The 25,763-nt window shown below is 39.4% G+C and overlaps 4 protein-coding genes across 4 annotated transcripts; all 4 read right to left on the bottom strand.

Annotated features, from left to right (window-relative positions):
* Nucleotides 1-267: 267 nt before the first annotated feature.
* On the bottom strand, nt 268-1,326 carry LOC112565961 (substance-P receptor-like). The gene has a single exon (XM_025241862.1). The coding sequence runs from the start codon at nt 1,324-1,326 to the stop codon at nt 268-270; it is 1,059 nt and encodes a 352-aa protein (XP_025097647.1).
* A 6,443-nt stretch (nt 1,327-7,769) lies between these two features.
* On the bottom strand, nt 7,770-8,879 carry LOC112565960 (neuropeptide CCHamide-2 receptor-like). The gene has a single exon (XM_025241861.1). It carries the CDS (start codon nt 8,877-8,879, stop codon nt 7,770-7,772), a length of 1,110 nt encoding a protein of 369 aa, XP_025097646.1.
* Nucleotides 8,880-9,130: 251 nt separating this feature from the next.
* On the bottom strand, nt 9,131-15,048 carry LOC112565959. Its single transcript, XM_025241860.1, has 2 exons — nt 14,279-15,048; nt 9,131-9,137 (listed from the first exon to the last, which is right to left on the bottom strand). The coding sequence occupies exons 1-2, from the start codon at nt 15,046-15,048 to the stop codon at nt 9,131-9,133; spliced, it is 777 nt and encodes a 258-aa protein (XP_025097645.1).
* A 6,262-nt stretch (nt 15,049-21,310) lies between these two features.
* On the bottom strand, nt 21,311-22,471 carry LOC112565958 (thyrotropin-releasing hormone receptor-like). The gene has a single exon (XM_025241859.1). The coding sequence runs from the start codon at nt 22,469-22,471 to the stop codon at nt 21,311-21,313; it is 1,161 nt and encodes a 386-aa protein (XP_025097644.1).
* Nucleotides 22,472-25,763: the final 3,292 nt, after the last annotated feature.

The following is a 25,763-nucleotide window of genomic DNA, read 5'->3' as shown; positions in this document are numbered from 1 at the left end:
TCTCTACTACATAGTGTACACAGGGCACTGACCCCGACAAACACATCATAGTGTCTGAAATCCCACACAATGCAGGAAAATACTACCTGAACTATTATTTTGAATTATTTAAAATCGTGGTATTAACAACTGTGCACTTATTATAGAAATGGGGGACTGCGTTATTTTTAGGATTTTTTTTAAAGGGAAATAAAAATACTGTCCGTTCATAGAATCTCTGAGCACAATCCAGTACTATAACTGTATAAACTACACTCGCTAGGGTGATTAACCTTTAAAAGTTTTGGAAGAAGAGTACAGACGCCGGAGATGAGACCGATACCGTGAAGACTGGGAGAAATAAATGAAGAAGGTGACGGAACTGTGGGTGTAGGGAAAGTAGTGCGCCACCAGCTCCAGCACTAGGTACAAGTTAGCTTGACGACCAGATGACGAGAAGCTGGGATAGAAGATTCTAGCCAAGGTGATGGCGACCCACGGAATTCTGCAGATGACGAAGAGGCACGAGACGACGACGAGCATCTTGGTGAGGGCGAGATGCTGGCCTTGCGCGTCACTGGTGACGGAGCTGGCGTTCTCCCTCCACAACATGGCGCCTCGCACCTTCACCACCGTGATGATCGTCGCACTCGACACGACGGCGAATGTGAAGAAAGGGAAGACAATCATCATTAAGGTGTCTTCCACTTTGTCGTAGAGCATCAGATCTTGGTTATTCTTCCAGGGTTCTGACGAAGTCACTGTCCACCGAGTCTTGCCAGTTGTGTTGTCGTACACAGGAAATACATATCTCTTGGCAGGTGCAGTGACGAACGCTAGCTGCATTCCGATCACTATGGAAACCAGCAGGATGCCCATGGTTCTGGTGCTCATAATAGTGTTGGCCTGCAGCGGGAACAAGACACACACACACCGCTCCACTGCAATCACTACATTAATACACGCCGACGCTTCCCTCCACCCGTAATTAACACCCATCGCATAAAAAAGTTCTTTGACATAAAGTTCCTCTCCCAGTTCAGGCTTGGCTATTCTAATGCACATGGTCACCGTGTATATCATGGAGTACGACAGACAAGTCATGTCGATGATCGCCAGAACAAAGAGACAGAGATTCATGCGGTCTCTCAGTCCTTGGCTTCTGAACACCAAACAGTTGATGATGTTGGTGGTCATGCATAGCACGTACACTGTCGGCTTTATGACAGTATTGAAATAAGACAACCATTTTAGATACGAATCGTAAGTAACGAGACTATCAGGATTGTCCCAGGGAAGAAATTCAGCATCGGCTCCAAGATTACTCTTGGTGTTGTTGACAAACATGCTTGTAACTATGGCGAATTTAAATATCATGAAATTGTTGAGGTCACAAAGCGGGCGTGGGTGTGGGTGGTCAAGGGAAAATGTTGTCCCCAATACAACAAAAATTGGTTAAAGAAGAAGCTCTGACATTACTCACACTGTGACAAAGTCTGTGTGGCGCCATTTTCATCCGTTGACACAATTGTTTTTGTTCGTTCTCAAGTAAACAACTTCAGTCTCAGGCAAGCTAGCTATCCAGCTTGTACACATAAACCATCAAAGTGGTTATAGCTTCTGGAGTAAAAATAAAAGTGAAAATGAGTGGAAGAAGGACGTAGTAGATGCTGGGCATGCGCATCAGCTAGCTCCTGGAAAGTCGTGCTATGCAATTTGACAACAGATTATATTAACTGTCGTTGAAGTTGAATAACGAATTTATTGTTAAAGATTTTGAAAGTTATCTTTAAGAAAGAGATAAAAAATACAGACATAAGGATTTACATGGATAAATTTTACATTCTCAAGGCTACAGCCAATGGCAACGAGGCTTATCTCGACAAACTTCCAATCACGAGCTGTTCCTTTTTTGTGCATCATGATGTTTGTTGGCGTGTACTTTGGATAAGGAACAAACTTGATGACCCAGATGTAGGTAAAAATTTTGCAGTCAGCTTTACCTAATCATAAAAAAGCAGTTGCTCTCCACTAGGCTCTGATGTCTTACAAGCTATCGAAACGAATTTGTGTCTTCAGCTTAATGTCTCCATTGTTTTGTTTTATTTTTTTCTTTAAACCGTGTTTTGAATGTAAAATATAAGGAAGGATATTTATTTATTGATTGTACGAAAGAACAATATTTTTCTTTGTGTATTGTCTGACATATTGCATGTCTACAACACACCATAACTTGTAAACAATATTAGATGGTGAAAGAGAGACTAGGTAAAGCAAACTTGCAGAGACCCAAACTTTATTTCCCATGTAAGCCATCCCCCTGTTGCTTTCTAAACACTTCTTTTTTCTCTTTGTGGAGTGGAACATTTAAGTGTTTGTGGAAGAATTGTCTAATTGATACTTCAGGTGTGGCTGCATTCACTGGGGCAATCATTGTTGCCAGGCACAGGCTGCAGGCCCTTCACTTAAATATCTGAAATGTTCCTCTTGCGATGCTAATTAGCCATGTTTACTTTGAAGGAGAGGCTGGCAGTAATATTTCTCGAATGAAAGATTATGTGGACGATTTAATCGGCACAAATTACCGTATATTCCGTAGATGTTTCATTGCTTTTCCTCTTACTCGGTGTGTCATTCACTCAATCCTATTCCCAGTAGTCGTATCGTTGATCATCAGTGCATCAACATGTTCTGGTCATTGTCACTATCAAACCCTGGGTTCTCGGCCTTTACTGTTTTTCCCTCAATGACTACAAATTTACATGGAGCTCGTTATTTACTTTCTGTTAACATGTTTATGGTGTCTGTGAGAAATGAAGGTGGATGACACATGTGTAGGTCAGTCCATGTGCTTACAAAATAAAAACAATGGTCAAGGAAGAAACTAAAACTCCACAAAATATTTAGCTAGACTTTTATGACCAGGAAAAGAAAACTAAATTTAAAAATAGTGAAAACAGAGTGAGTAAGCTCATCTTGTTGAAGACTTACCTGTCCTTACCTGTTTTACCTCTGCATTAGACCGTTACAGCAACATTTGAAATACCACAATTAGTATTTTGAGTTGTGAGTGCTTTTATATTTACATTTCTCTCAATTAAAATACGGTAGTGTATTGTTCTAGATTTTTGCATTAAAAATATTTTTGTAATGTATGTGTTTCAATTTTGTCAGTAGAAATTTGAATTGAAATAATTACGTAGGTGCGAGTATTGACACGACAGAGCATCGTTAGTCCAAGAAAAGATGAAAAATAAAGAAAAGTGTAAACTATTGAAAAATACTGATGACTATTAGCACAATAGTGTTATTTTGTTCTATTTACTGCCAACAATAATTACTAAATGCAGAAGGAATTGTTAGTGTTCTCATTCCATCGACGGGAGTATTTTTCTAAACCTAATGTCGACTTCTTTCACATCTGAGTCACACCTTCAGACAACGGGTTTTCTTAATTGACGAAACATTGTTCTTTTGTTTTCTGATTTATTCATATTAGGAATAAGAATGGGTCAGAAATACTTCGGAATTACGACAGTCATTGAATTTTTAAAAAGTCCGAAAATATATCACAAATTGAGTAATTCACTGTGCCACGTGTTATTTGTATTACTTTCACGTTTTCTATTAGAAATACCGACAAGAGACACCCACCAGAAAGCAACAGTGAAAATCGCATTGTTGTGGTGTGTGCTGGGAAAAACATCTTTCCCTTTAAAAGGATTGAAGGCAATTAACAATCGACATTTACTGATGAGTGGTAAAGGTCAAATGTCACAGAAGCGAAAGTGGGATAGGTATGGCGTGTGGGCGTGGTGGAGTAAGTCGTTTGGCGAACGGGAAGTTTTATATTTCCTTGGAAGGAGTCTTTCGGCAAACAATTATCGTCAGCTGGCCACTTTCCTTAGAAAAACTACAAACCCTAGAAAATTTCAAAGAATATTTATTTAGAACGCATTTCTACCAGGTCTTGTTCCAATGACAACAAAGAACTCTACTCTTCATTCTTGGGTGCCGGAAATAGGATGTCGTCATAGTAACCAGCACACCATCCCGCAACATTGTCCAGGTCAGTCTCTTTTCCTCTTTTCATTACGATATCCAGTCACGTGTCTGTATTTGATTCCACAGCCATCATTCTGTACAGAGGTTAGGGACAAAGGTGGGGTGAGGCGGGACACGAAGTATGATAACATCATCAGGAAATCAGATTCCAGATGCTCACCGAAAGTTAGCTTTTCTAATTCTCGATGGTCAGGTTGAGGTAATCAAGTGCCTTGGCATTTACATAAACTCGAGACTGCCTTTCTCATACCACGAAGACATTTTATAAAAGAAAGGCCAAAGCATGGTGTAGATGTTTAGCAAACTGCGCTCGTTTAATGTCGAGATTGAGGCCCCGCATCCCCCTAGCGCCGTCTCTGTGGATGGTGTGATAATAGGAACTAATGTAATAATAGTAGTAGCAATAATGTGCAATACGTAATTATAGCATGTGGAGGTACGAATAGTACCGATATTTAAGCACCCCTTTTAGACGAGCCAAACTTTAAATGCATTTTGCATATTTGTATTTTTAATAAACCTGTGCTTGTTGTGCTTGGATGCGCATGGCATCAAGTCTTTTGTTCGTGGAAGAGCAAAGATGGGGAATATTAGAGTGAGGATGGGGAATATCGTGCTGTACCCGCTATTACAAGTTACTAACCTGTAAACATTTTACTTAATATTGCCCTGCAGGTGTGTAGGTGGTATATATATATCTAAAGACCGGTAGAGTATATAGAGAATAGAAACTTGCAATAACTATCACTTGCGTATCAGTGTCTCGAGTCTCACGAAACAACGCGGAATATCGTGATGATAGGAGAGATATGTGTGTGTGTGGTCGTAGTCGGGAGTTTGGATGAGGATGTAAGGAGCTTATTCGCTTTAGGTAGGCAAGACGAGTGATGGCAATCAGTATTTTGTTGTTGTTGTTGTTGTTGTTGTTGTTGTTGTTGTTGTTGAGACTCCCGTTTAGAGCAGACATCTCCAGAAAAGAATGTATCAGTGTTCACATTAAAACATAATAACATGTTGTCTTGTAAACATCCTTCGATTCCTAGACAGTTTGTCTCAAGACTACAATTCCAGACTCGTAAGCTCAGATAAACTCAGAACGTAGTTTAGCTTTATTCCTGAGCTAAACATGAGTTCTGAGATAAATGCTCTAATTAGATGGCTACAAAAAACAAGGTAAGGAAAGACAGTGGAGCCAGTAGTGATATCTGACCAACCATGAATTGTCTTTATAACACAAATAACGACAGTCCACCTCAGGTACCTTAGTTTCTGTGAGGCAGGACTCGACCAGATGAATTCTGGTTACATCTTCTCTGTATGTCTTGCTTTTCAACATCTTTGAAACTTCACTTCCTTCACAGAAAATCTTTACCTGACATAGTGTCACCAAAACTCGCGTTGTCTTGTCAACAAAACTGCCAACAGCACCTCAGTGGTCACGTGATGGGGCACCTTATCACACACTAACATCGGATTTTGTTTGTGAAAGAGTGCAATCATGGCTGCCTTCTTGAGCCAACTCGAGGTTGTGTTTTCGACTTGTTCGAATGTAAAGGACGCCTTTGCAGCCTGACCTTTTTTTAATTGAGCAACTGTAGTATCTATCCTGAAAACATACCGATTATATTAGCCCGGCTTGGTAGTTCATCTACCTGTCAGTGTGATTTCAGTTTGTTGAAACGTATGTCCTCTTGGGAGCCCTGTTCAGAGGGTTTCTCTGTCTTTACTACTGTCTTTATTGCAGTCGAAAATTACTTCACCCCAAAACTAATATTATTTGCATTCATTCGAAAGAGGATACACTTAAATTTAAGTACCAGTAAGCTTTTCAGAAAATTGGTGACCCTTTAGGTAAAATAACAAAAATAAATCAAATTTAAACCTGGGGTTAAAACTAATATTTTGCCTGTCACTTTGCGGAAGCTGCTCTCTACAAGAACTAGAAGTCGTTCAACAGTTAGCCTCATAAACAGAGTGAGTGTGTGTGGGTGGTGGGGTGAGTGTAGGGTTTATATGTTCACGCACATAGGTAGTTATGTGTACTAATGTGCTACCATCCAGCAGAACTGAATCATTTATTTCTCTCTTGTTCCTACACGGTCTTTGAGGGTTTGGCACTCGACATAATGAAAGCAAAGTACAGGCATCCAGTTTGTTTATACTAGTTCAGGCGCCCCGACTTGAGGTCGCATCACACCTTATCGTCATCGTCGCTCATCCCAGGGTGCAGAAGTTGGGTACGGGTGGAAAGCAAGAGACTGCGAGCGGTACACGCTGTCCTAAACAAACGCTCTCTCTCTCTATATATATAATTTATATCAATAAATATATAAGTAGATTTATACATACACTGCTTTTAATGTGCAATGTTGCCTCAAGTTATGTTGCCATGAAACATTAAAGTTAGTTCAACGTCTGTTTTCTTAGTTGTATTTTCTTAGGATTTCTTCATTGGAGATTATTAATTTGAAGCGGTCAACATGGACTGTATATTCGTGGTGTGTTGTGGTAGGCAATGCGAGATTCCAAACTATTTCCCTTGCGTTTGCTCTCTCTTTTTATTTTCTACAAGGAAAAAAATGATAACAGTTCCCCTTTAAGAAACAGCGATATGCAAGTCTGTAATCAACAACTAATAATCACAAAAGACTAGAAAAAGTTCTCTCTGTAGCTATCAAACTTAAAAGGCATAACTAAATTTCTGGATTTTGATCTTTTTGCATACATTAACTCTATCAACACAGGTTTACCCGCTTGATATCAAGAACATGGTCCTGGTCACTTCCAGTAGCCGCTCGCGAAATTTTGCCTGCTGGGGGCTGTTAACGTGGGGTCAATCCGGGGTCAATGACTATGTTTCTGAGAAGACTTCAGTTACAAGTACTGGCCAGCACTCTCAAGGAACTTAAGCATAACTAAGTTGTGGCAAGGACTTCACAGTTGTCTGCCTGTGAGAAAATGGAAACTTTGATGGCGACGAGAAGTATTTCCGCCAACTTCGAGCAGGAGTTAATGCAGGTTAATGCAGGTGACTGCCTCTGATTCTGTCTTAAGGTCATGAACTAAGTCAAGCGCTTGCTAAATAAAGTTACCAATATCCATTTCCAGTTTTACAATAAATCATATAGTAAAATAAATCCTTTTGATTATTTTAAATGTCTTTCTTCTATTAAGCTATTTTCTAAGGTAGATATATTTTAGTACACTCAAAATTATTGTATTTAGCTGCTAACAAAACTGTTGAGGTTGATTATCGGTTGTATCATGTAAAGGCTTGTCAACAGTTTTCACTTTTGACACAGTAACATTGGCAGAAAGGTTCAGAAATTTGAAGTTTTTGTGAGATATCGCATTTTTGTATTTTACATTACATGACAAGAGGTTTCATGTAAATCTGTTGTTTCATCTGATGCACTCATTCCCGTGCCTGATATTTTGTTTGAGTCCAAAATCCAAGTGCAAACGATTCCAGTAGCTAAATGCGACTCATATCAACGCTAATAAGCAAAGTTTCTGACTCCATACGATCATGCCATTTATAAATGAGAAATATTTTCTCGCAGCACTTCATGGAGATAACAGTGGCTACAAAGCATGAAAACATTACAGTACTTCCATCTACTTCGTTGACAACGACTCGCCTAACCCCTTTTATTCTATGATGCCAAAATGATAGTTTGTCTCAGTAAACACTTACCGCAAATCGGTTCAAAGAACCCGCTTGTTTACTTAGCTTTGTTCACTTCGGAAACCACAGTCGTCTTGTGCAGGTCGTCTGTTTGTTTACGCGAACAGCCACAAAGAAGACCGAGGTGAGATTTGAACCGTGAAGACCGCGAGTAGTAGATAAAGAAGTTAACGGCGCTGTGCGAGTAGACGAAGAACTGAGCCGCCAGCTCCGACACCCGGAATAAGTTGTACTGACTACCCGATGGCGAGAACTCGGGGTAGATGAACCGAGCCACGGTGAGGATCACCCACGGCACTTTGCAGGCGATGAAGACACAAGAAAGGAGTACAAGCATCTTGGTCAGCGCCACCTGCTGGACTTGGCTGTCACTACTGACGGCACTCGATTTCTCTCTCCATGATATCGCGGCTCTCAGCTTCACAACGGTGATGGTTGTTGCCCCTGATACGAAAATAAAAATGAACAGAGGAAAGGCAATGAGTATAAAAGTGTCCTCCACCTTTTCGTAGAGGAGCAAAGCCTCGCTGTTCTGCCAGGCTGCTGATGTAGTCACCTTCCATCTTGTCCCTCCGGTGGTGGCATCGTACACAGGGTACACGTACTTCTTAAGTGGTGTGGTGACGAAGGCCAGCTGCATGCCAATCACTATGGTAGCCAACAGGATACCCATGGTTCGGGTGCTCATGAGTGTGTTAGCTTGGAGTGGAAGCACTACACAGACACATCGCTCCACTGCTATGACCACACTCACCCAGGCAGAAGCATCTCGAAACCCATAGTTAACCCCATGAGCATAATACAGTGTTTTAACATAGATTTCCTCTCCAAGAACAGGCTCCACTATTTGAATCCAAAAGGCCAATGAGATTGTGATGGAGTAAGCCAGGTAAATCATGTCTACAAGTGCCAGGACAAAGAGGCAGAGGTTCATGCGGTCCTTGAGTCCTTGGTGCTTGAAGACAATACAATTGACAATGTTGGCGGGCACACCAACACCGACTATAACGGGCTTGACAACGGTGGTGTAGTAGTACACTGCTGTTAAATATGCTTCGTAACTGAGGACATTAGCTGGGTGGTTCCATGGAAGAAAAACGACATTGCTTGGGAGATGGTCTTTGGTGTTATTCAGCGAGTTATTCATGATTAAGGAAGAGTTGATGATTTAAATTAGTCGAGTCTTTTTTGTTAATTGTAATAGAAGCCCGTGGAAGAAGACACAGTCAAGGTCCAGAGTTAAGGGACCTCAAAAATCTGGTTAAACCTGGTTATCCAGGTTATTCAGAGAACTCGATTATTCTAAGCATTTTTTACCCTTCTGCTACCATATAAAAATACAGAGGATCAGAGAGAGAAACGAAGTTTTTGCTTTGCCAGTCTCATCATGGCCGTCACTTAATTCCTGAAACACAAGAAAGATAACATTTTGTAAAGTTATTCTTGAAATAATGACACACGACCTAGTAAAGGCATGCAGAATCTAGAATATTTTATCTCATTTTGTCTCATTCTGGACTGTGTCTTTGTTACCATTCACTGCGGGATCGCTTTCATCATGGCGCCAGCAGAATTCCAGTCCTACCACCTTCGAGAAGAAGAATAAAATGAAGGCAAGTCGAGAAAAGAAAAGTTTTATATCAGACCAAAATAAAGATGAAAAAAGGAAAAAACATCCAGGTATGCTACGGTTGATTAGATAAGCAATTAGTAATGGTCAAATACTTTCTCAAAGACCTTGTCAAGGCAACAAAACCCTTTGAAAGACGGAAAACAATTCATAAACATTCAGAGAACTTTGCTATTTCGGTAACATTCTCTCACCTTGGTAACAGTCTTTGGTCTCTGTGAGTTGCCACCTCCAAACATTCTTAATGGTGCAGGATCGTTTCTTGTTGAAGTCTGGCTACTTTTATACTAAAGATGGTCTCGTGTAAAACAAATACTGGATTCTTCGACAAAACTGAAAGGAGCCTCAGCGCCAAGTAAATAAAGCATATTTTATCTTCAATAATCACTTTTAAACAAACAACTACAAAGCCAGAAACATACAAAAGATGAAAAATATCTTTTAATTATTTGCGAGCAACTGTAATCCTGGAATCACAAAGAATTGTTGATAGAAGCAATGGATTCTATTGACAGAAAATTTCATTTCAGCATCCGCTTACTTATCCTTTTAAGTCTTATATCTGTTTTTTTCTTTTTAACGCCCTTATTTCTCACCTTCTAAGAAAGAAAGTAATTTTTGTGTGTTGATAATTACTTAAGCACTGTTGCACTGCGCACAATTTACATCCAGAAATAAATAGTTTTACAAATATGGTTAGATAAAGCTCTTCGAGAATATTCTGAAATTTTCCCACTCATAGTTCTATTTTTTTATGTTGAAATTCATGTTAAGAGGCCAAGCATAAAAAAACAATATTTTAAAGGTTGCATATGAGATATAAATATAGAAAATATTTACATTGCACTTGTAGGGAGGGCTCTAGATAGATCAACTGGAAATAATGGCTGGGAGGAAACTCATAAACACGAGTAAAGCGCACGGCAAACAGTGACAGATCAAGTATTTATATTTTTTATTTCCTCAGAAAACGTAACACTTTGTGTCAAATGAAAGCAAAGATAAAAAGTAGCAGAACAAAAGAATAAAACGAAACACATTGATTTTGTTGACAGATGTCTACACGTCCATCAGGTGGCGCTGCAGCTCAGAAGGCAGGAAGCAGCTGCACATCCCGCAGACCTCCACTCGCATCCCGGGGAGGCTGCATCGATGTTAGTGTATTCATGGTGCGATGTTTGAGTGGCTTCATGGTGTCCAGACCTGACCACGTGACCTGCAAACTTCAGGTGAGGGGTCAACCGCTGCGGTGCGATGTGTGAGTGGCTTCATGGTGCCCACATCTGACCACGTGACCTCTTCAGGTGAGGGGTCAACCGCTGTGTCATGCATTTGAAAATTTGTCTTGGCAAGGATGACAAAAGGACAGAAAAAACCCACAGTGAACAGATATGTAGGATATGTAGAAAAAGACGAAGACGCAGAAACAGGCCATCAAGTTTACTAAAAACAAAGCAGGTTTTACTCGCAATTTATTTCTTCGTTTTTTCCCAGCTCAGAAAAAAAACCACTTAAGAAAGAGATAAATTCAAAACAGGGAAATAATGTCATAATCGACATATTTAGTAAAAATCGGAAAACATTACATCATATATACACTGTGCTAATGTGTTTAGCAAAGGATATAACATTAAAATCAACCACATTGAAGGGTTAGTCAAGCATGCGCGTGTGTGTGAAGCCAAACGAGGGTTTTCTACAGACCGAAACATGTTTGTGAAATCTGCTTCGTGGCGATGTTCGGAGCTGCCATAGATTATTGCTCATCTCACACAAGGCACGTGACGACGGAACTACTCCGGGTGTCAATGTTGATGTGGCTCCTAATGTTTACAGATAAGTTTTAAAGTTTATCTTCTAGTGACGACCCGTTTACATTAGAAACGACATAACCGTTACATTCTTCATACACAAACCAGCTTGCAACAACTTTGAAAGAAAAGGAGAACTTACAGGTAGAGACATAATGTCTGATAATGAAATGTTGAACAAGTGTTGTCAAGTAAGTGAATTTTGGGAAGTCAAATATACTAATTCTCAAAGTTTGAACCTCAAAATTGCTTCGCTCGTGAGAAAGTATAAATTATTATTTCTGTTTTCAGTCTTGAAAAAAAGATGAAGATGTAAGAATAAAGAGTTTAGGTCAAGTGTACTTTCCCACACAAAGGTCACGAGGTCATAACCAGTAGCAGCTGTGTGTTCTATAAACTCACCAGTAAGTTTGGGCTTAATTTCAAATCGAATACAGGATAGACTTTGAGTTAAAAATGTTATTAAAACATTTAGACATGTTAAAATAAACATAGTGATACCTATTTATGTACTTGATACATGTGCACAATGTGATGATCATTATATATTATATCAGTGCAACTAACATGCTCAAGAGCTTTTTGTTTTAGCAATGTAGACAGAATATATTGACTTGTATACATACATAATATTAGTACATACATAGGTTTTATGCATATGTGAAATATTTAAAACACATAAATGTAACTTAAAAGGAACAACGCATTGGTCTATATTCATATACAGTCACGTGAGTAGAATTACACTGCATTAAGATACATTTATACTTTTATAGCTCATCGCTTGTACATAATAAGACCAAACAGATTCAACTTAACATCCTTGATGAGACCATTATCCAAGAACAGTATCATACTTTTACATGGCCAGTGGGGGAATCTTTTATTATTAACCCTTGCATAGGTAAACCATTGTTTACTCCAGCAGCTGAAAAATTATCTCGCTCCAGAGACTGAAATTCACTGACAGTAAACAGAGCAAACATAAAGTTGCTACAATATATTTCTTACTGGCCATAAGTTTCTGTTATCGTGAAGTTATTTTGTCACCGAGGAGCTGTCATACATCCCACAGCACATCTCACTTGGTACGGAGTCTGAGAGGATGAAATACAAACGAATTTCGCTTTGTTTGTATAGTTTCTGGTTCTTACTCGTGAGGGCAAAGGACGAAGCAATATTTGTCTGTGTGATGACAGTTCTATATTATTCTGCAGCTTGTGTTGATTTTAGGGGAGGGCAGTAAATTTCACATAACTGAAATCAATACATGGACATGACTACAAACCATAAATATCACATCATTGTCATACACGACTCTCAACATTCCAGTCGTCCAATATCTGTAAATAAAAGTTGCTTCAGTAGTTTCAAATGTTTTCCGTTTTGTTAACCATACAATAAAGATTGACCTCAAATGGAAACCGTGACTGGAGATCGGGATCCGAATGCATACAGAGTTCTTATGTCCAACATTTTCACTTACTTTCGGTGAAGTCCAGGAACGAGCACACTTACACACACATACATGTCTCTGAATAATCTCCCTTTAATAAAATAATCTGGCGCCGCTGGGGGTTGACGGGGTCAACATGTCAGGCTGACGACGATACCGTGCCTGTACCCAAGAGTGAGTGTCGACTGGGCGGACACACCTGGCTGACGATGATACACTTGCACAGGGCCGCCGAGAGCCAGCCCGGGCCCCGGGACAGACGACCTATCCGGGCCCCTTGTACTTGTAATCGTAAATTATTTTCCCAGTATATAATGTATGTTTACAATTCGAATCTCAATATCTACACTCAAACTCAACTTCTGCATGTGTAATGCTTGGGTGTTCTGTCCTTAGACCTTTCTTTAAAAGAAAAAGAAAAGGAGAAGAAGAAGAAAAAATCCACTGACCAAGGCCGGGCCCCCTTGACAGCCGCGGGCCCGGGTACACCAGACCCCCTGTCCCCCCCTCTCGTCAGGCCTGCACTTGCAGACTTCAGAACAGCATTGCTGACTGGGCGGACACACCTGGCTGACGACGATACACTCCAGTCTACCAGAACTGCAGTTGCTGACTACCTGGCTGGCGACGATACACTTCTATTTGTCTTTCATTCCTCTAGGTAATTACTGAAATCCTTACTTGACTATGAACATTCATGTTGAATTTTAACTACCCCTGTTACAATAAGGAAACAATACTACCCCTTTCATTATCATGATTTCCAAACAAGTATTAAATTTTTACACCATTCTCTCACTGTCATAAAGATAACCAAAGCAATAAAGACAACTCGTCCCACACCTTGACTAGTCAAGGAACTATTCCAGTCCCCAGACATTCGCTACAGTGTCTCTCTTACTCGAAGACTGGCTTAGGAATAATCAAACTCAGTTTCGCCCAACTACAGGGGTTCAGAGAACCTTTGGCTCACTCATACCCGCTTTCTTAGAACTTGCTTGCGTTCCAACTAGCTCACAGTTAAGGGCGACAACCCCTGCCTCCCAACATACAAGGGGGACAACCCCCGTTCCTAATATTTGTGCGAAAAGTTATATTTGTTTATGCCTGGCACATACAATAAAGATTGATTGATTAATCGATTGATTGTTTGATTGATCTACTAGTTCATAAACATATTACACACCTAGCTCAGTCATTTCTTCCTTGTCTGCATGCTGAAGATGTTATCCTTCCTACACTCCGCTTTCTTAATAAGTAAACTAGTAGTCAGATGCTTATGATACATTTCAAGACACGAATTAGCATCGTTTTTGCAAATATAATTATGGACAATTGCTTTTATTAATATACACAAACAAAGAGGTAGAACAGCTGCTTACAACTGTTTTCTTTAAATTGACGAAATACAAATGTTTGAGCGGTCCAAGGCAAGAGTTTACATGTAAGCGAAGTACATTCACAAAGTTTCTGATGATGTTTCTGAAATCTTTACCGTAGAAACGCCAGAAGTTTCATGGGGGTAGCGTCTAACCTTGTGAAAAAGGCCGCAACTAGACCACAAATGAGACTTAAAACGAGAGGACCGCGAGTAATAAATAAAGAAATTAATAGAGCTGTGAAAGTAAACAAAATAATGAGCAACTAACTCCAGCACACGATAAATGTTGGACTGACTGCCGTAAGGCGAAAAGTCAGGATAAAAAATTCTAACTAAGGTGATGACGACCCACGGCACTTTGCTGACGATGAAGACGCACGAGACGAGGACAAGCATCTTGGTCAGCGCCACCTGCTGGCCTTGTGCGTCACTACTGGTGGAGCTGGTCTTCTCTCGCCACGACATGGCGGCTCTCAGCGTCACCACCGTGGTAGCCGTTGATCCCGACACAAGGACAAAGATGACAAGGGGAAAGACAATCAGCATGAGGGTGTCCTCTCCCTTGTCGTACACAAGGAGAACTTCGCTCTTCTGCCAGGCAGCTGACGGGGCCACTGCCCACCTTGTCCCACCTGTGGTGTTGTCGTAAACAGCAAACACGTACCTCTTAACAGGTGTAGTGACGAAGGCCAGCTGCATGCCGATGACAATGGTAGCCAAGAGGATGCCCATGGTTCTAGTGCTCATGAGGGTGTTAGCCCGCAGTGGAAACACAACACACAGACAGCGGTCTACAGCAATCAGGACACTGATACAGGTGGAGGCCTCTCGCAAGCCGTAATTAACCCCCATGGCATAATTAAGAGTCTTTACATATAGCTCTTCCCCTGCCATTGGCTCCAGTATTCTTATCCAAAAGGTCAAAGTGAATGCCATAGAGTAGGCGATGTAAGTCATGTCCACTAGAGCCAGGGTAAAGAGACAGAGGTTCATGCGGTCTCTCACTCCCTGGCGTCTGAAGACCAGACAGCTGACCATGTTTGTTGACACTCCCAGAGCAACTACTACAGGTTTCATCACAACATTATAATAAAATGCCATTTGTACATATGCATCATAAGAAATGATGTTGTCGGGGTTGTTCCAAGGCAAAACATCAGTTTTACTATTCAAATGATCCTTGCTGGTATTGAGAGAGAGATTCATGTCCACTAAGATTGGTTTAGTCTATCACTGACAAACCGTTGACTGTTAGCAGAAGTCGAAATTGTTATTTCTGAATACCAGGTCATCGGTTATCATAACTTTAAGATGCATTGTGTTCCTTAATAATGAGAGCTTCCTTCTTAACACTTGACCTTTGATGAATTTTGTTCTCTGGTGTTTTCTACTGCCACATCTGCTGTTCTGGGTTCTCGATCATGTCCAAACCTCAGTCAGATTGAATGCAGTGTCTACAGCTAATTTATCTTCAGATTTTGTCTCATCAGTGAGAAAATGGAACTTGGAACATCAGAGAATAGAAGAGATGATGTAGCATTGCTGTTCTTTGCACTGATGGAGGGCGCTAGATGGCACTGACCTCAAGAGAAACATTGTTGTGATGTCTTTAGTGTTGTATTGGGGGCAATAAGATGGATTTCTTGAGCTTTTATACTAAAGTTTTTGATTAATGATAAAACTAAAAATAACTTCATATGATTTAAGAATGATGTGGGAAAAATTAAATCACTGAGGATTAATTGCCATTAAAATTTTTATTGCGTTATTGAAAAATATTTCTAAAAACTCTCGATATATTCATATCTTCTTTTTCTGAGTGTAAATGTGGATTGTAGACAGGATTATAGGTATCAAAAATAAAAGTATATTGATGGGCGTTGTTCTCATCTTTGAATTAAACTCCAATACTGTCAAAAGTTTAATCGTCTCTCCTTCACTCAGTTCTGACACTTTGAGACACCAAGGATGGAATGAAAAGGTCAGGCAGCTTCACAAACACTGTTAGTATATTTACCATTCACTTCATCGTCTCAAGATAATTACTGGCAAATAATCTCTTTCAGAAATAGAGTTAGAAAATGAATATATTGGCAAAGGTCTTGCTTCTATTCAACTAGAATTTTCTTTTGCTTCTTTGTTTTAAAATATTTAAGAAATTCTTTTTCAGTTGAATCAGGATAAGGTCTTGATTTTTTAAATACTTGCAGTCAGTTGTGAAGGCATATAAATGCGCGCGCGCACACACACACACATGCAAAGAGCTACTTGTATTTTTTTCGATTGTTTCACTTGCTACAAGCTTAAATGTTTACTTGAGTGCAATTAGTGCAGCTCATTACATTTGAAAAGCCGACATCAACGAGAAACTTGTAATGAATGTCGTCTGCTTTGTGTTGTGAGCAGAGGTACTTAGTGTGCTTGTGAGTGTTGAATCTTAGAGCGATAATTACTTCCAGCTCCTAGTCTTCAAGTCTCTTTATCGAAATTTAAGTTCCTCAGAATGACAGAAAGTTTGTGTCTTATCCTTAGCTGTTCTGTTTTATCTGCCTTTCAGTCAGTTATGTAAACTGTCCTTTTCTCTGCTTTTATGAGAAGGGAAAATGTTTCTGCTGTTTTCTAGGAACAGTTTACTTCTAGGTTTTGTCTCGGGTGTGGTCTTGCCACCGTTTCATATCTACATCTCCTGGTGACTGTAAATATAGTCTTGTGACGGTACAGTCGATGGGAAGTAGGGTATAAGAGTCCCCTGTAGCCTCAGATCCACCCTTGTTGTGAGGAGGGTACGAGCCACTCGTTACCCAACCCACTAAAGTGTCAGGCACGTGTTCTACGTCTTGGGTGGGAGAGGAAAGTAGACTGTTAGACGGGTATCGTGTGTTAATATTCTCTTACTTAGGTTTGGGAGCTTAGGCTACCCACGTCCTCATGTCAGTATTTAGAGGGTAAGATATCGGGATTGAGACTAATTCCTTGTATAGGCAACACATTGGTTGTTAAAATTTTTGAGAAGGAACAATTAAGAATATTTTGTGGGGATTTGGTATTTTAAAATTAGTTTTTAAAGTTATCAGCAAATTAGAAAGTTACATTTTATAGAGTGGGCAAGTTGGATATTCATTAAGGAGTAAGAGTTTTCAGAAATTAACTACAGGAAAGTAAGGGCGATAGTCGAGAGCATCTTCATCCTGTCAGTGGACACGGACAGCAGACGAGACCAGACCACCCTCCCCCCACCCGGCACACCTTTTGGCTTTTTACTGAGAATTAGCACAGGAAGTTATTGTCCCATCACCCGGAGGAGCATGTCTAACCAGTATCAGCTGCTGTGGATGACTAGAAGTAGAAACGTTTGTCTGTCAGCTCGCAGTAGTGGCGGTGGAGCACCTGTCCCAACAGCGCTGACCCCAGAAGGGTCATCCAGTGCAAGACGATAGCAGTGTCATCAGTGTCATCAGGGGAGATAATTCCAGGAGCAATGTGTGTGGTTGTGTGGCGTGTGGATGTATTTGATGACCACACAAATCTGTTAGGGCAACCTCCACACGTAAGTCTCGATTAATTTTATTCTTTTGACAGTATTAAGACCTAGTTCTGAAAGTAAGCATCGTCGGGATGAGTCTTCACATTTGTGACGTTGTTTACCTGTGTGCGACGTTGTTTACATGTGTGATGTTGTTTACATGTGTGTGTGACATTGTTTACCTGTGTGCCACGTTGTTTACCTGTGTGCGACGTTGTTTACATGTGTGCCACGTTGTGTTCTTGACTACCGATGTCCTGGGTGCTGGAGGTGGATCCCGTGAGTGGTGTCTCGATGCAAAGCTGATGTTTATTTTCACGATTGTCGATGTTCAGGATGATTAAGTTATCGACATAATCCTTTCATAATCTTTAACGATTAGTCTAAGGTGACCAGATGTCCCGCTTTTGACCTCGTGTCCCGCCTGAATATCGGGTGGGACGCCCAATGTCCCGCTTTCTGGCTTTCTGGAAGTCCATCAAATGTCCCGGTTGTCTTTAAAAATCTGAATACCGTACACTGATACGCACCCCCACCCCTACTTTTTTCGGCGTTTTTTGACGGTGACGACACCATCTTCGGCACGTGTCCCGCTTTCTCTCTCGAAACGTCTGGTCACCTTAATTAGTCGTTAGTGTCAGCTAAATAAAGTCAACACCAGGCTACCACCGCGATACACAGATCCTCTCAGAACGGAAAGACTTCTGTCAACAGTTATCATTTGCCCATCATATGAGTCGTTCGTTTTTTTCTTACAATTTGACAATGTCATTAAGTTCGATGTAAAGCTCTTCAGTTAAGAACACGTGCATGTGTGTGTTTTGCCAGAGACAAGCTTACCTGTCGTCAAGGTGTGTGTTAAATGCCTCTGTCAGGTGATGGAGGTTTACCTGTTGTCCATATTGACAAAGCTTCAGACAAGACTTGCTTGACATAAGTCTTAGTTGTCATGGCAATGTTGGATCGGTGGTACTGATCAAGAAATGTCTTTTTTTTTTTCTCTCTGAGTGGTCAGTGTTGACAGGATAAGAATGTTTAAAGTTATGTATGTTTGTACGCACACATAAAATTTAAACTATTTAAATCTCTCAAATTCATACCAAAGTTTAAGAAACATTGTTTTTTAATAGCGCATGCGCTCTGCTTGAAAATACATGCACTTCTCATGTTACATGAATACTCAAATTTGCTTTAAAAAACACGACTGTAAATTGTGCAATATTAAAAACATAGTAATACTTTTTTTATAAATTGTGTAATCAAGAACTCTGGTCACACTGTTTTTAGTAAAAAGTACATTTTAATGTAACACATCTGTGGACTTGAGTCCGTTCCTCTTCCCTTGACAACCGATTACTAGTGGATTGCATCAAACAGACGACAGTTCGTCAATAGGAAGAAAACCTTTGACCCACAAAGTCATTTACTTCGAATAATTTAATACTTTAAAGCTTTTTGGAGGGACTCCATCGTTCTACAAGGTAATATCATAACCACGGTATCTGTTGGTACCAGGACTCATGTCTTCATCCCTCTGTCTCTCTGTCTCTCTGTCTCTCTCTCACACACAAAGAACTCATCAACTCCGATGATTACTGCTTTACAGCTCACCTTCGAAAAGACAGTGTCCGGAGTTAAAGTGATAAATGAGTAAAAAATTAGAAAATAAATAAACTGCACTAGCATGGTACCTGCTACCACCCGAATGAGAGCAGGGTCTAAGCCATTTCTTCATTCTTCCTACTCTTGCTTAAAGTTGGCATTTTATTTACTTATTTATTTATTATTGTCGATGTACGTGGGTTCACCCGAGCTGCTTTCTTCAGCAAACTCTTCCCAACATGATTTCAATATTGAATTATTTATTTACCGCTCAGTCTATTGAGTAATTAACATGTCAGAGGTTCATTAGGACAAGGGAGGGAGGTAATGCAGTGAGATGCTTGGGTGGGTTTCCTGACAGTGAGGAGAAGATTAAAGAGCAATAAGAGGGGGGAGAGTAAGGAGTGGGGGAGGAATAAAGAAGGCGACGCCCTGCGGTGAAGGGGGAGATAAATCTTGAGCCAGCAGCAACCTTCGATCGTTTGCTTCCTCCCTTCCTCTCTCTCGCTCCTTAAAATTACACGGTTGTCCGCATTTGCTCTGCGTAGTAGAGGTAAGCTGTAAGTCTCTTGACATTTGGAGTCACTTTAACATATTAAAACGAGTAAAATAAACATACAATATAAACATGCTCCACATCAAGATACGCAAGCCCAACATGTCTATAGTAATCCTCAAAATGAAAAAAAAATTGTGCAAGTCTTGAAAAAAATGAGACTTTCCTATTATTCTCAACCAACCTTCTCCTCCAACACAAATATCACCAACCTCTGCTCTCTTTCTCTCTCTATATATATATATCAAAACATGATATATATTTAAAACATATTGAAAACATTACCTTGTCAAAGCGCAATAGCTATTTTCAAGCGGTTAAACTAGCAACAGTATTAATACTTTTTATGATAACAACAATAATAATGTCTTTTTTTGTTGATATCGGACATATTGCGAGATATATGCTCTTGTGTACTACACATCAAAGTAGTTTTCACCGCACGTCCTCAAACTCCAATTTGAGTTTCAGGGGTTGTTTTTTTTAATTGTTTTATCTTGGAAAAAACAAAGTCACCTAAAAAGAATAAGAAAGACATTGAATGATTCAAACCTTTCATTCAATATTGTAATACACCTCATAGCCGAGTGACAGTGAAAAGTGAAGTGTTCATTATCCTTCGGCAGTTTTTTGAATGAAATTTATATATGAGAATGTACATTATTAGAAACAATGATAATGTCTTCTTAAGGTCCGATTACAGCCTGAGTTCTGTTGATGATTATATTTTCGATTTCATTATACTGTGTTTAGGTGATTAACTTTGCAAACAACTGTGTTGTGACAACAGCTTCTTTATTTATTGTTATCACGAGGACAAATTCTTCATCATCGTTTTGCTTCATACACCACTAGTAACACAGGACACACGTCTTCGGAGCAGTTATCACAGAACTAAATATTTCTCTGTATGTATTAAATAATATTCCACGACAAGTAGAAAATACCAAACTATCTTGCTGCCAAGGAAGGTCAAAATACTTAAATAAACTTTTAATTTTTGATCAGATTCTAACCAGTCATTTTTCTCTACAAAAATATATGTCAGCATTAATATTTAGCACCTGAGTGCGAGTGTCGCGTGTCGCCGATTGTTTCTCTGTCTTCGTGTTGTCCTCCTCGCACCTGGCCGGCCTGTCGGGTGTGCGCGCGCGGATGGAGGGAATTAAGTGACCTTTCACCTCGTCCTTGTGTGACCCTGCCCGTGAGCCCAAGACCCCAGGGTCGCAGGGTCTTCGCAGGTATCTTCTTTACGGGACCGAACAGCAACCCCCTCTCTTTCACCTTCTTATATAAATTATATAAATAATGTCATGCACAGATCCACTATTTTAACAAACATAGTGGCACAAAGAGAAGCAGTAGCTGAATAGTAAATATTTTGACACATATCTTCTTCAAAGAAAAATGATGAGTATAATATAACAAATATAAACACGCCGTCCGCTATCTGATGTTTGTTTTTATTGTATATGGGAAGGACTATTGGCAGACTTTCATGTACAGCGCATTAAGCTCGCTTCCACATGTGGAACTGAGCTTGAAAAATACAATTATTTATACTAAGGTTCCGGTAATATTGTGATCGCTTTACCATCTCTTAGTGACAACGGTGAATTTCATTCTGAGTAAGGAGGGTTTAGGCTGGGATTGAGTCCTCCTACCCAGGGTTTCATCTTCAGTTTCGTTTTTGTACAGTCTTCTACTACGTTGTCAGGTAGGACAGGAGGACTGTGTGAGCACTGGCACAGTCTGGAGAGATGAAGCCGGAACTTTGAAGATCTCGAGTAGTAAATGAAGAAATTGATGGAACTGTGAAAGTAGAGGCAGTAATGAGCTATGAGATCCGAGGCGCGATAAATGTTGGACTGGGTCCCGGTGGGCGAGAAGTCGGGGTAGAAGAATCGAACCAATGTTATGACAACCCACGGCGCCTTGCTGGCGATGAAGACGCCGGAGACAAGCACAAGAATGCGAGTCAGCGCCACCTGTTGACTGACACTGTCTTTACTGGAGCTTACTACATCCCTCCATGATAACGCAGACCTCAGCTTGACTACTGTGATAACTGTTGACCCAGACACGACGAAAAAGATGACGAGAGGTAGAAGAATCAGCATGAAGGTGTCTTCCGCTTTGTCGTAGAGCATCAGTCCTTCACTTCTGTGCCAGGCATCGGACACAGCAACCGTCCACCTGAGGGTGTCCGTGGTGTTATCATACACAGCAAATACATACCTCTTCAAAGGTGTTGTAATAAAAGCCAACTGCATCGTGATAACCATGGCAACCAGTAAAATTCCCATGGTTCTGGTGCTCATGAGGAAGTGTGCGTGGAATGGAAGGACCACACAGACACACCGCTCCACAGCAATCAGTCCACTGATACAGGCTGAAGTCTCTCTCAACCCATAGTTGACATTCATGGCATAATACTGAGCTTTGGTGTAAACCTCTTCTCCCAACACCGGCATCAGTATTCTAATCCAAAATGTCATCGTGAATACCATGGAGTAGCAGACAAAGGTCATGTCCACAAGGGTCAGAACCAGGAGACAGAGGTTCATGCGCTCTTTCAGTCCTTGACTTTTGAACACCAGACCACTGATGATGCTGGTTGGTATGGCAATGACAAGAACCAATGGTTTCAAAATATTGTTAAAATAATATGCCATTTTATAATAGGCATCGTAGGATATTATATTGGAAGGGTTGTTCCACGGCAAAAATTCTTTGATTGCGTAGAAGTCATTGCTGGTGTTATGTAGAGACCGGTTCATGGCCAGTGAGTTCTATCGGGAATCATATCATACACAGACATACAGAACACCGAGAACTTTTCAGGAAACAATATAGAATCTGTCAAAGTAGAAATCCGTGCTTCATGACAAGTATAAGATGAACTTAATGTTTGTGCTGATTAGTGATAAGTGATTAGTGATTAAATATTTCGACAACTATTTCCTGCCCTCGAACTTTGTCAAATTTGCTACTTTTGTTGTCATGTTGATGGTCACAAAAATATGTTTACTCTGGTCTAAGATTTCCTTGTTTCTAGCTTAAACGAACACAAATAACAGACAGAACATTACACTTGTCTCCCTCGCCAGTCGTCGGAGCATGTTGATATAACATCTGGGAAAAAAATGAAATAGTGATGGCTATACTAAAATAATGTTTTCCTAGCTGCATGGCTCCAAGTCTGAACTATTGTTTTAATCCTATGTGTAACAGAAATTTCTACTACCTTGGTGGGGATTTGTTTAAGATAGAAAGCTTCCCTTTATAGATGAGAAGTAAAGTGGTTAGCAGAGTCTAGGGAAGTTCAAGGAGAAGCTTATTCCTGTCTTTCTCCTTTTTACTTTTGCATTCAAATTAACTTGAAAATATTAACGGCATTGCCTTTTTGTAATAGTTGAACAAAGATAAAACAGAGAAAGCTTTCAGCTTAAATATTATTTTAAAAACAGTGTTATTCAAAAGGTGTTGAGACAAGGTATAGTCTGGTGCCAAAGATTAAGAGACTTTCCCAAGTATAACTCACCATGAAGTAACTATTGCTTTGGGGTGCCACTCGTGTCCCCAGTTTTAAATAAGAATTAGAAGTGCTACATTGTTAAGAAAACTGCAGATTTATACTCATCGCCTTTTTGTTTAAACTTCACAATTTCTGGAGCTTTTAATAAGAGACTAATGTAGACACCACCATTAAATTAAAAAGGATTTAATCATAGACGATGTCAAAACAGAGATGCTCAAATTCGCGGAAGATAATGTGCAGGTAGAAAAAATAATGTTTTCCATAATTTGAACTTAATAATAAAATTTTATAAATTACTGTTGATTTAGGACACAGCACAAGTACCAGTGAACAGAGGGCCAACACCAATGACAGGGTTGTAGAAACATGCTGAGGAAAGTACTTCAGTAAACATAATAATGTCGGGAAAAAAATCATTTCTCGTTATGTTTTCAAAAATGTTCTTTTAATCGTGGAGTTTTTTGTTTGGGTGGGAGAATTAATTTGTAGTTCTATTGATGGATACTTTGGTACCTCTGACATTTATTGGAATATCTTTCAGTGATTTTAGTTTTTCCGATGCCATTTATTTCTCTCGGTCTCTCTCTTCCTCCCTCTCTTACACACAAACACAAAGGTAGTTCAGAAACTTGTATTTCCCGCATCTGTGACATAGCAGATATAATCAAAACTCTGTCGCAAAAATACTATCGGAAAAGGAAACCAAAGAGTCTGAAAAGTTTACTAATCAGTAAGTGTTTGCTTTATTTCAGTGTTGCCTCAAGATGAGTCTTTTCCTCACTTTACACCATTAGTCATCTCCAGACGACAACCACATCAGACTGCGGTTTAAACCATTGTCTTGGGACTTGGGATATAGTGTATCACCAGCTTCTTATAATGTCAAGAACTTCACTGATCATTCGGATTTTACTAGTCCTTTGAAATGAATAAGATACCTTTGTGTGTATATATATATATAGGTTATAATATTGTGCTTGGAAAGTGACAGATGTACACGATGTATAGATGTGCTCTAGACAAAGGTGTGGAGAACATGGTTGGCATTGCTAGCTGATATTTTATCTGTTTCCCATCACCTTGTGGTAACAGTAAACACAACTCACAATACCAGACGGGTGGACGGAAAATGAGATATCGAAAACTGCAAAATAAATCTGAAAAAATTTACTTCTGTAAAAGATGTTTCTCGCTAGGCATATTTCTTAGAGTTAAATGAAAGACATTGGTTTTGTTTTACTTCATTCTTTTTGAGTGATGTTATGATTTGTTTTCAGATTGGAGAGACGGATAGAAGAACTGGGTAAGATTAAATATTTGTGTAAAGACTTTTGTGTCTTTGAGTTATTCTTTACCATAGCTATCCCAGAAAACTCAGGTGTCATTCGTAGCTTAAAATTAAATGAAGAAGAGAAGAAATCCTTATTTTAAATTGTTTTTTTTATGTCCTTTTAAATGTGTATCAAATTACTTAAACACGTAAACATGTTTGGTGACTATTATTACCTTTACCATTTTATTGTATAACACATTGAGAAATTATAGAATTGCGGATCGAGCTCAGTGTCATAGAAAAACAAAGTAAACTGCTTTTAATAGTAATATTATATCATTAATAATAGAACAGTCTCAGTAATAATACTGTTCAGCATAATAAGAAGACTTTCGTCGCAAAAACTTTTTTTTCCTAAGAAGTCGGATGACAAAAGCGGATCTCTTGAGTATACACTTTGGGTCATGTTTATTTATTCTTATTTATTAGAGTTTTTACAGATGAAATCAAGCGAAAATCCTCCTGGACCACAGGCAAGAAGTATGAGCTTTTTGTAATAATGGGATTGTGAATTTATCAAATGTAAGCACAAAGAACTGTACCAAAGGATGGAAGGAAAAATGTAAATCATGTTTAGTTAAGTTTAAAGTTTTATTTAATGTCTTCATCAGCTTGAGATTTCATGCACACTGTAAAATAGCTGTCATCTAACTAAACACACTTTAAAGTCTAAGATAACAAAATATATTACTTATATATAACACTGTCTGAGATAACAAAATATATTATTTATATATAACACTGTCTGAGATAACAAAATATATTATTTTTACGCCTTGTTAGACTTTATTTATAATTATACGATTTATGCTTTGATATTGCAAATTTACGTGCACACTTTGAGAAAGTCCAGAAACCAGGAAACTGTGGAAAATATTGTCAAAATATGTACAGGGTATTGAGTCAAAAATCAGATACTAATAGTTAAAAACATGGATGGATTTTTAAACTTTCTTGACAGAGAGTTTGAGGTGTTGGCATTTTAAAGCTCAAAACAATTCAAAAAAATCGAGACTTTTAGCCTTTTTTTAAAGCAGGAATAAAGACGAAAAATATCTTTATTATAATCAAATCGCACGACTGTCAATCAGTTTCGTTCGGTTCATAAATACAAACCATCATTAAGAAAAATTCAAACCTTATACAGGACAAAAATCCACAGATCACTTCATCTTCTTAATGGCAGTATATATATATA

This window comes from Pomacea canaliculata, linkage group LG6 (genome assembly GCF_003073045.1).
Source record: "Pomacea canaliculata isolate SZHN2017 linkage group LG6, ASM307304v1, whole genome shotgun sequence".
NCBI lineage: Eukaryota > Metazoa > Mollusca > Gastropoda > Architaenioglossa > Ampullariidae > Pomacea > Pomacea canaliculata.
The sequence above is the reverse complement of the archived record's forward strand: the minus strand, read 5'-3'. Positions and strand labels throughout refer to the sequence as shown.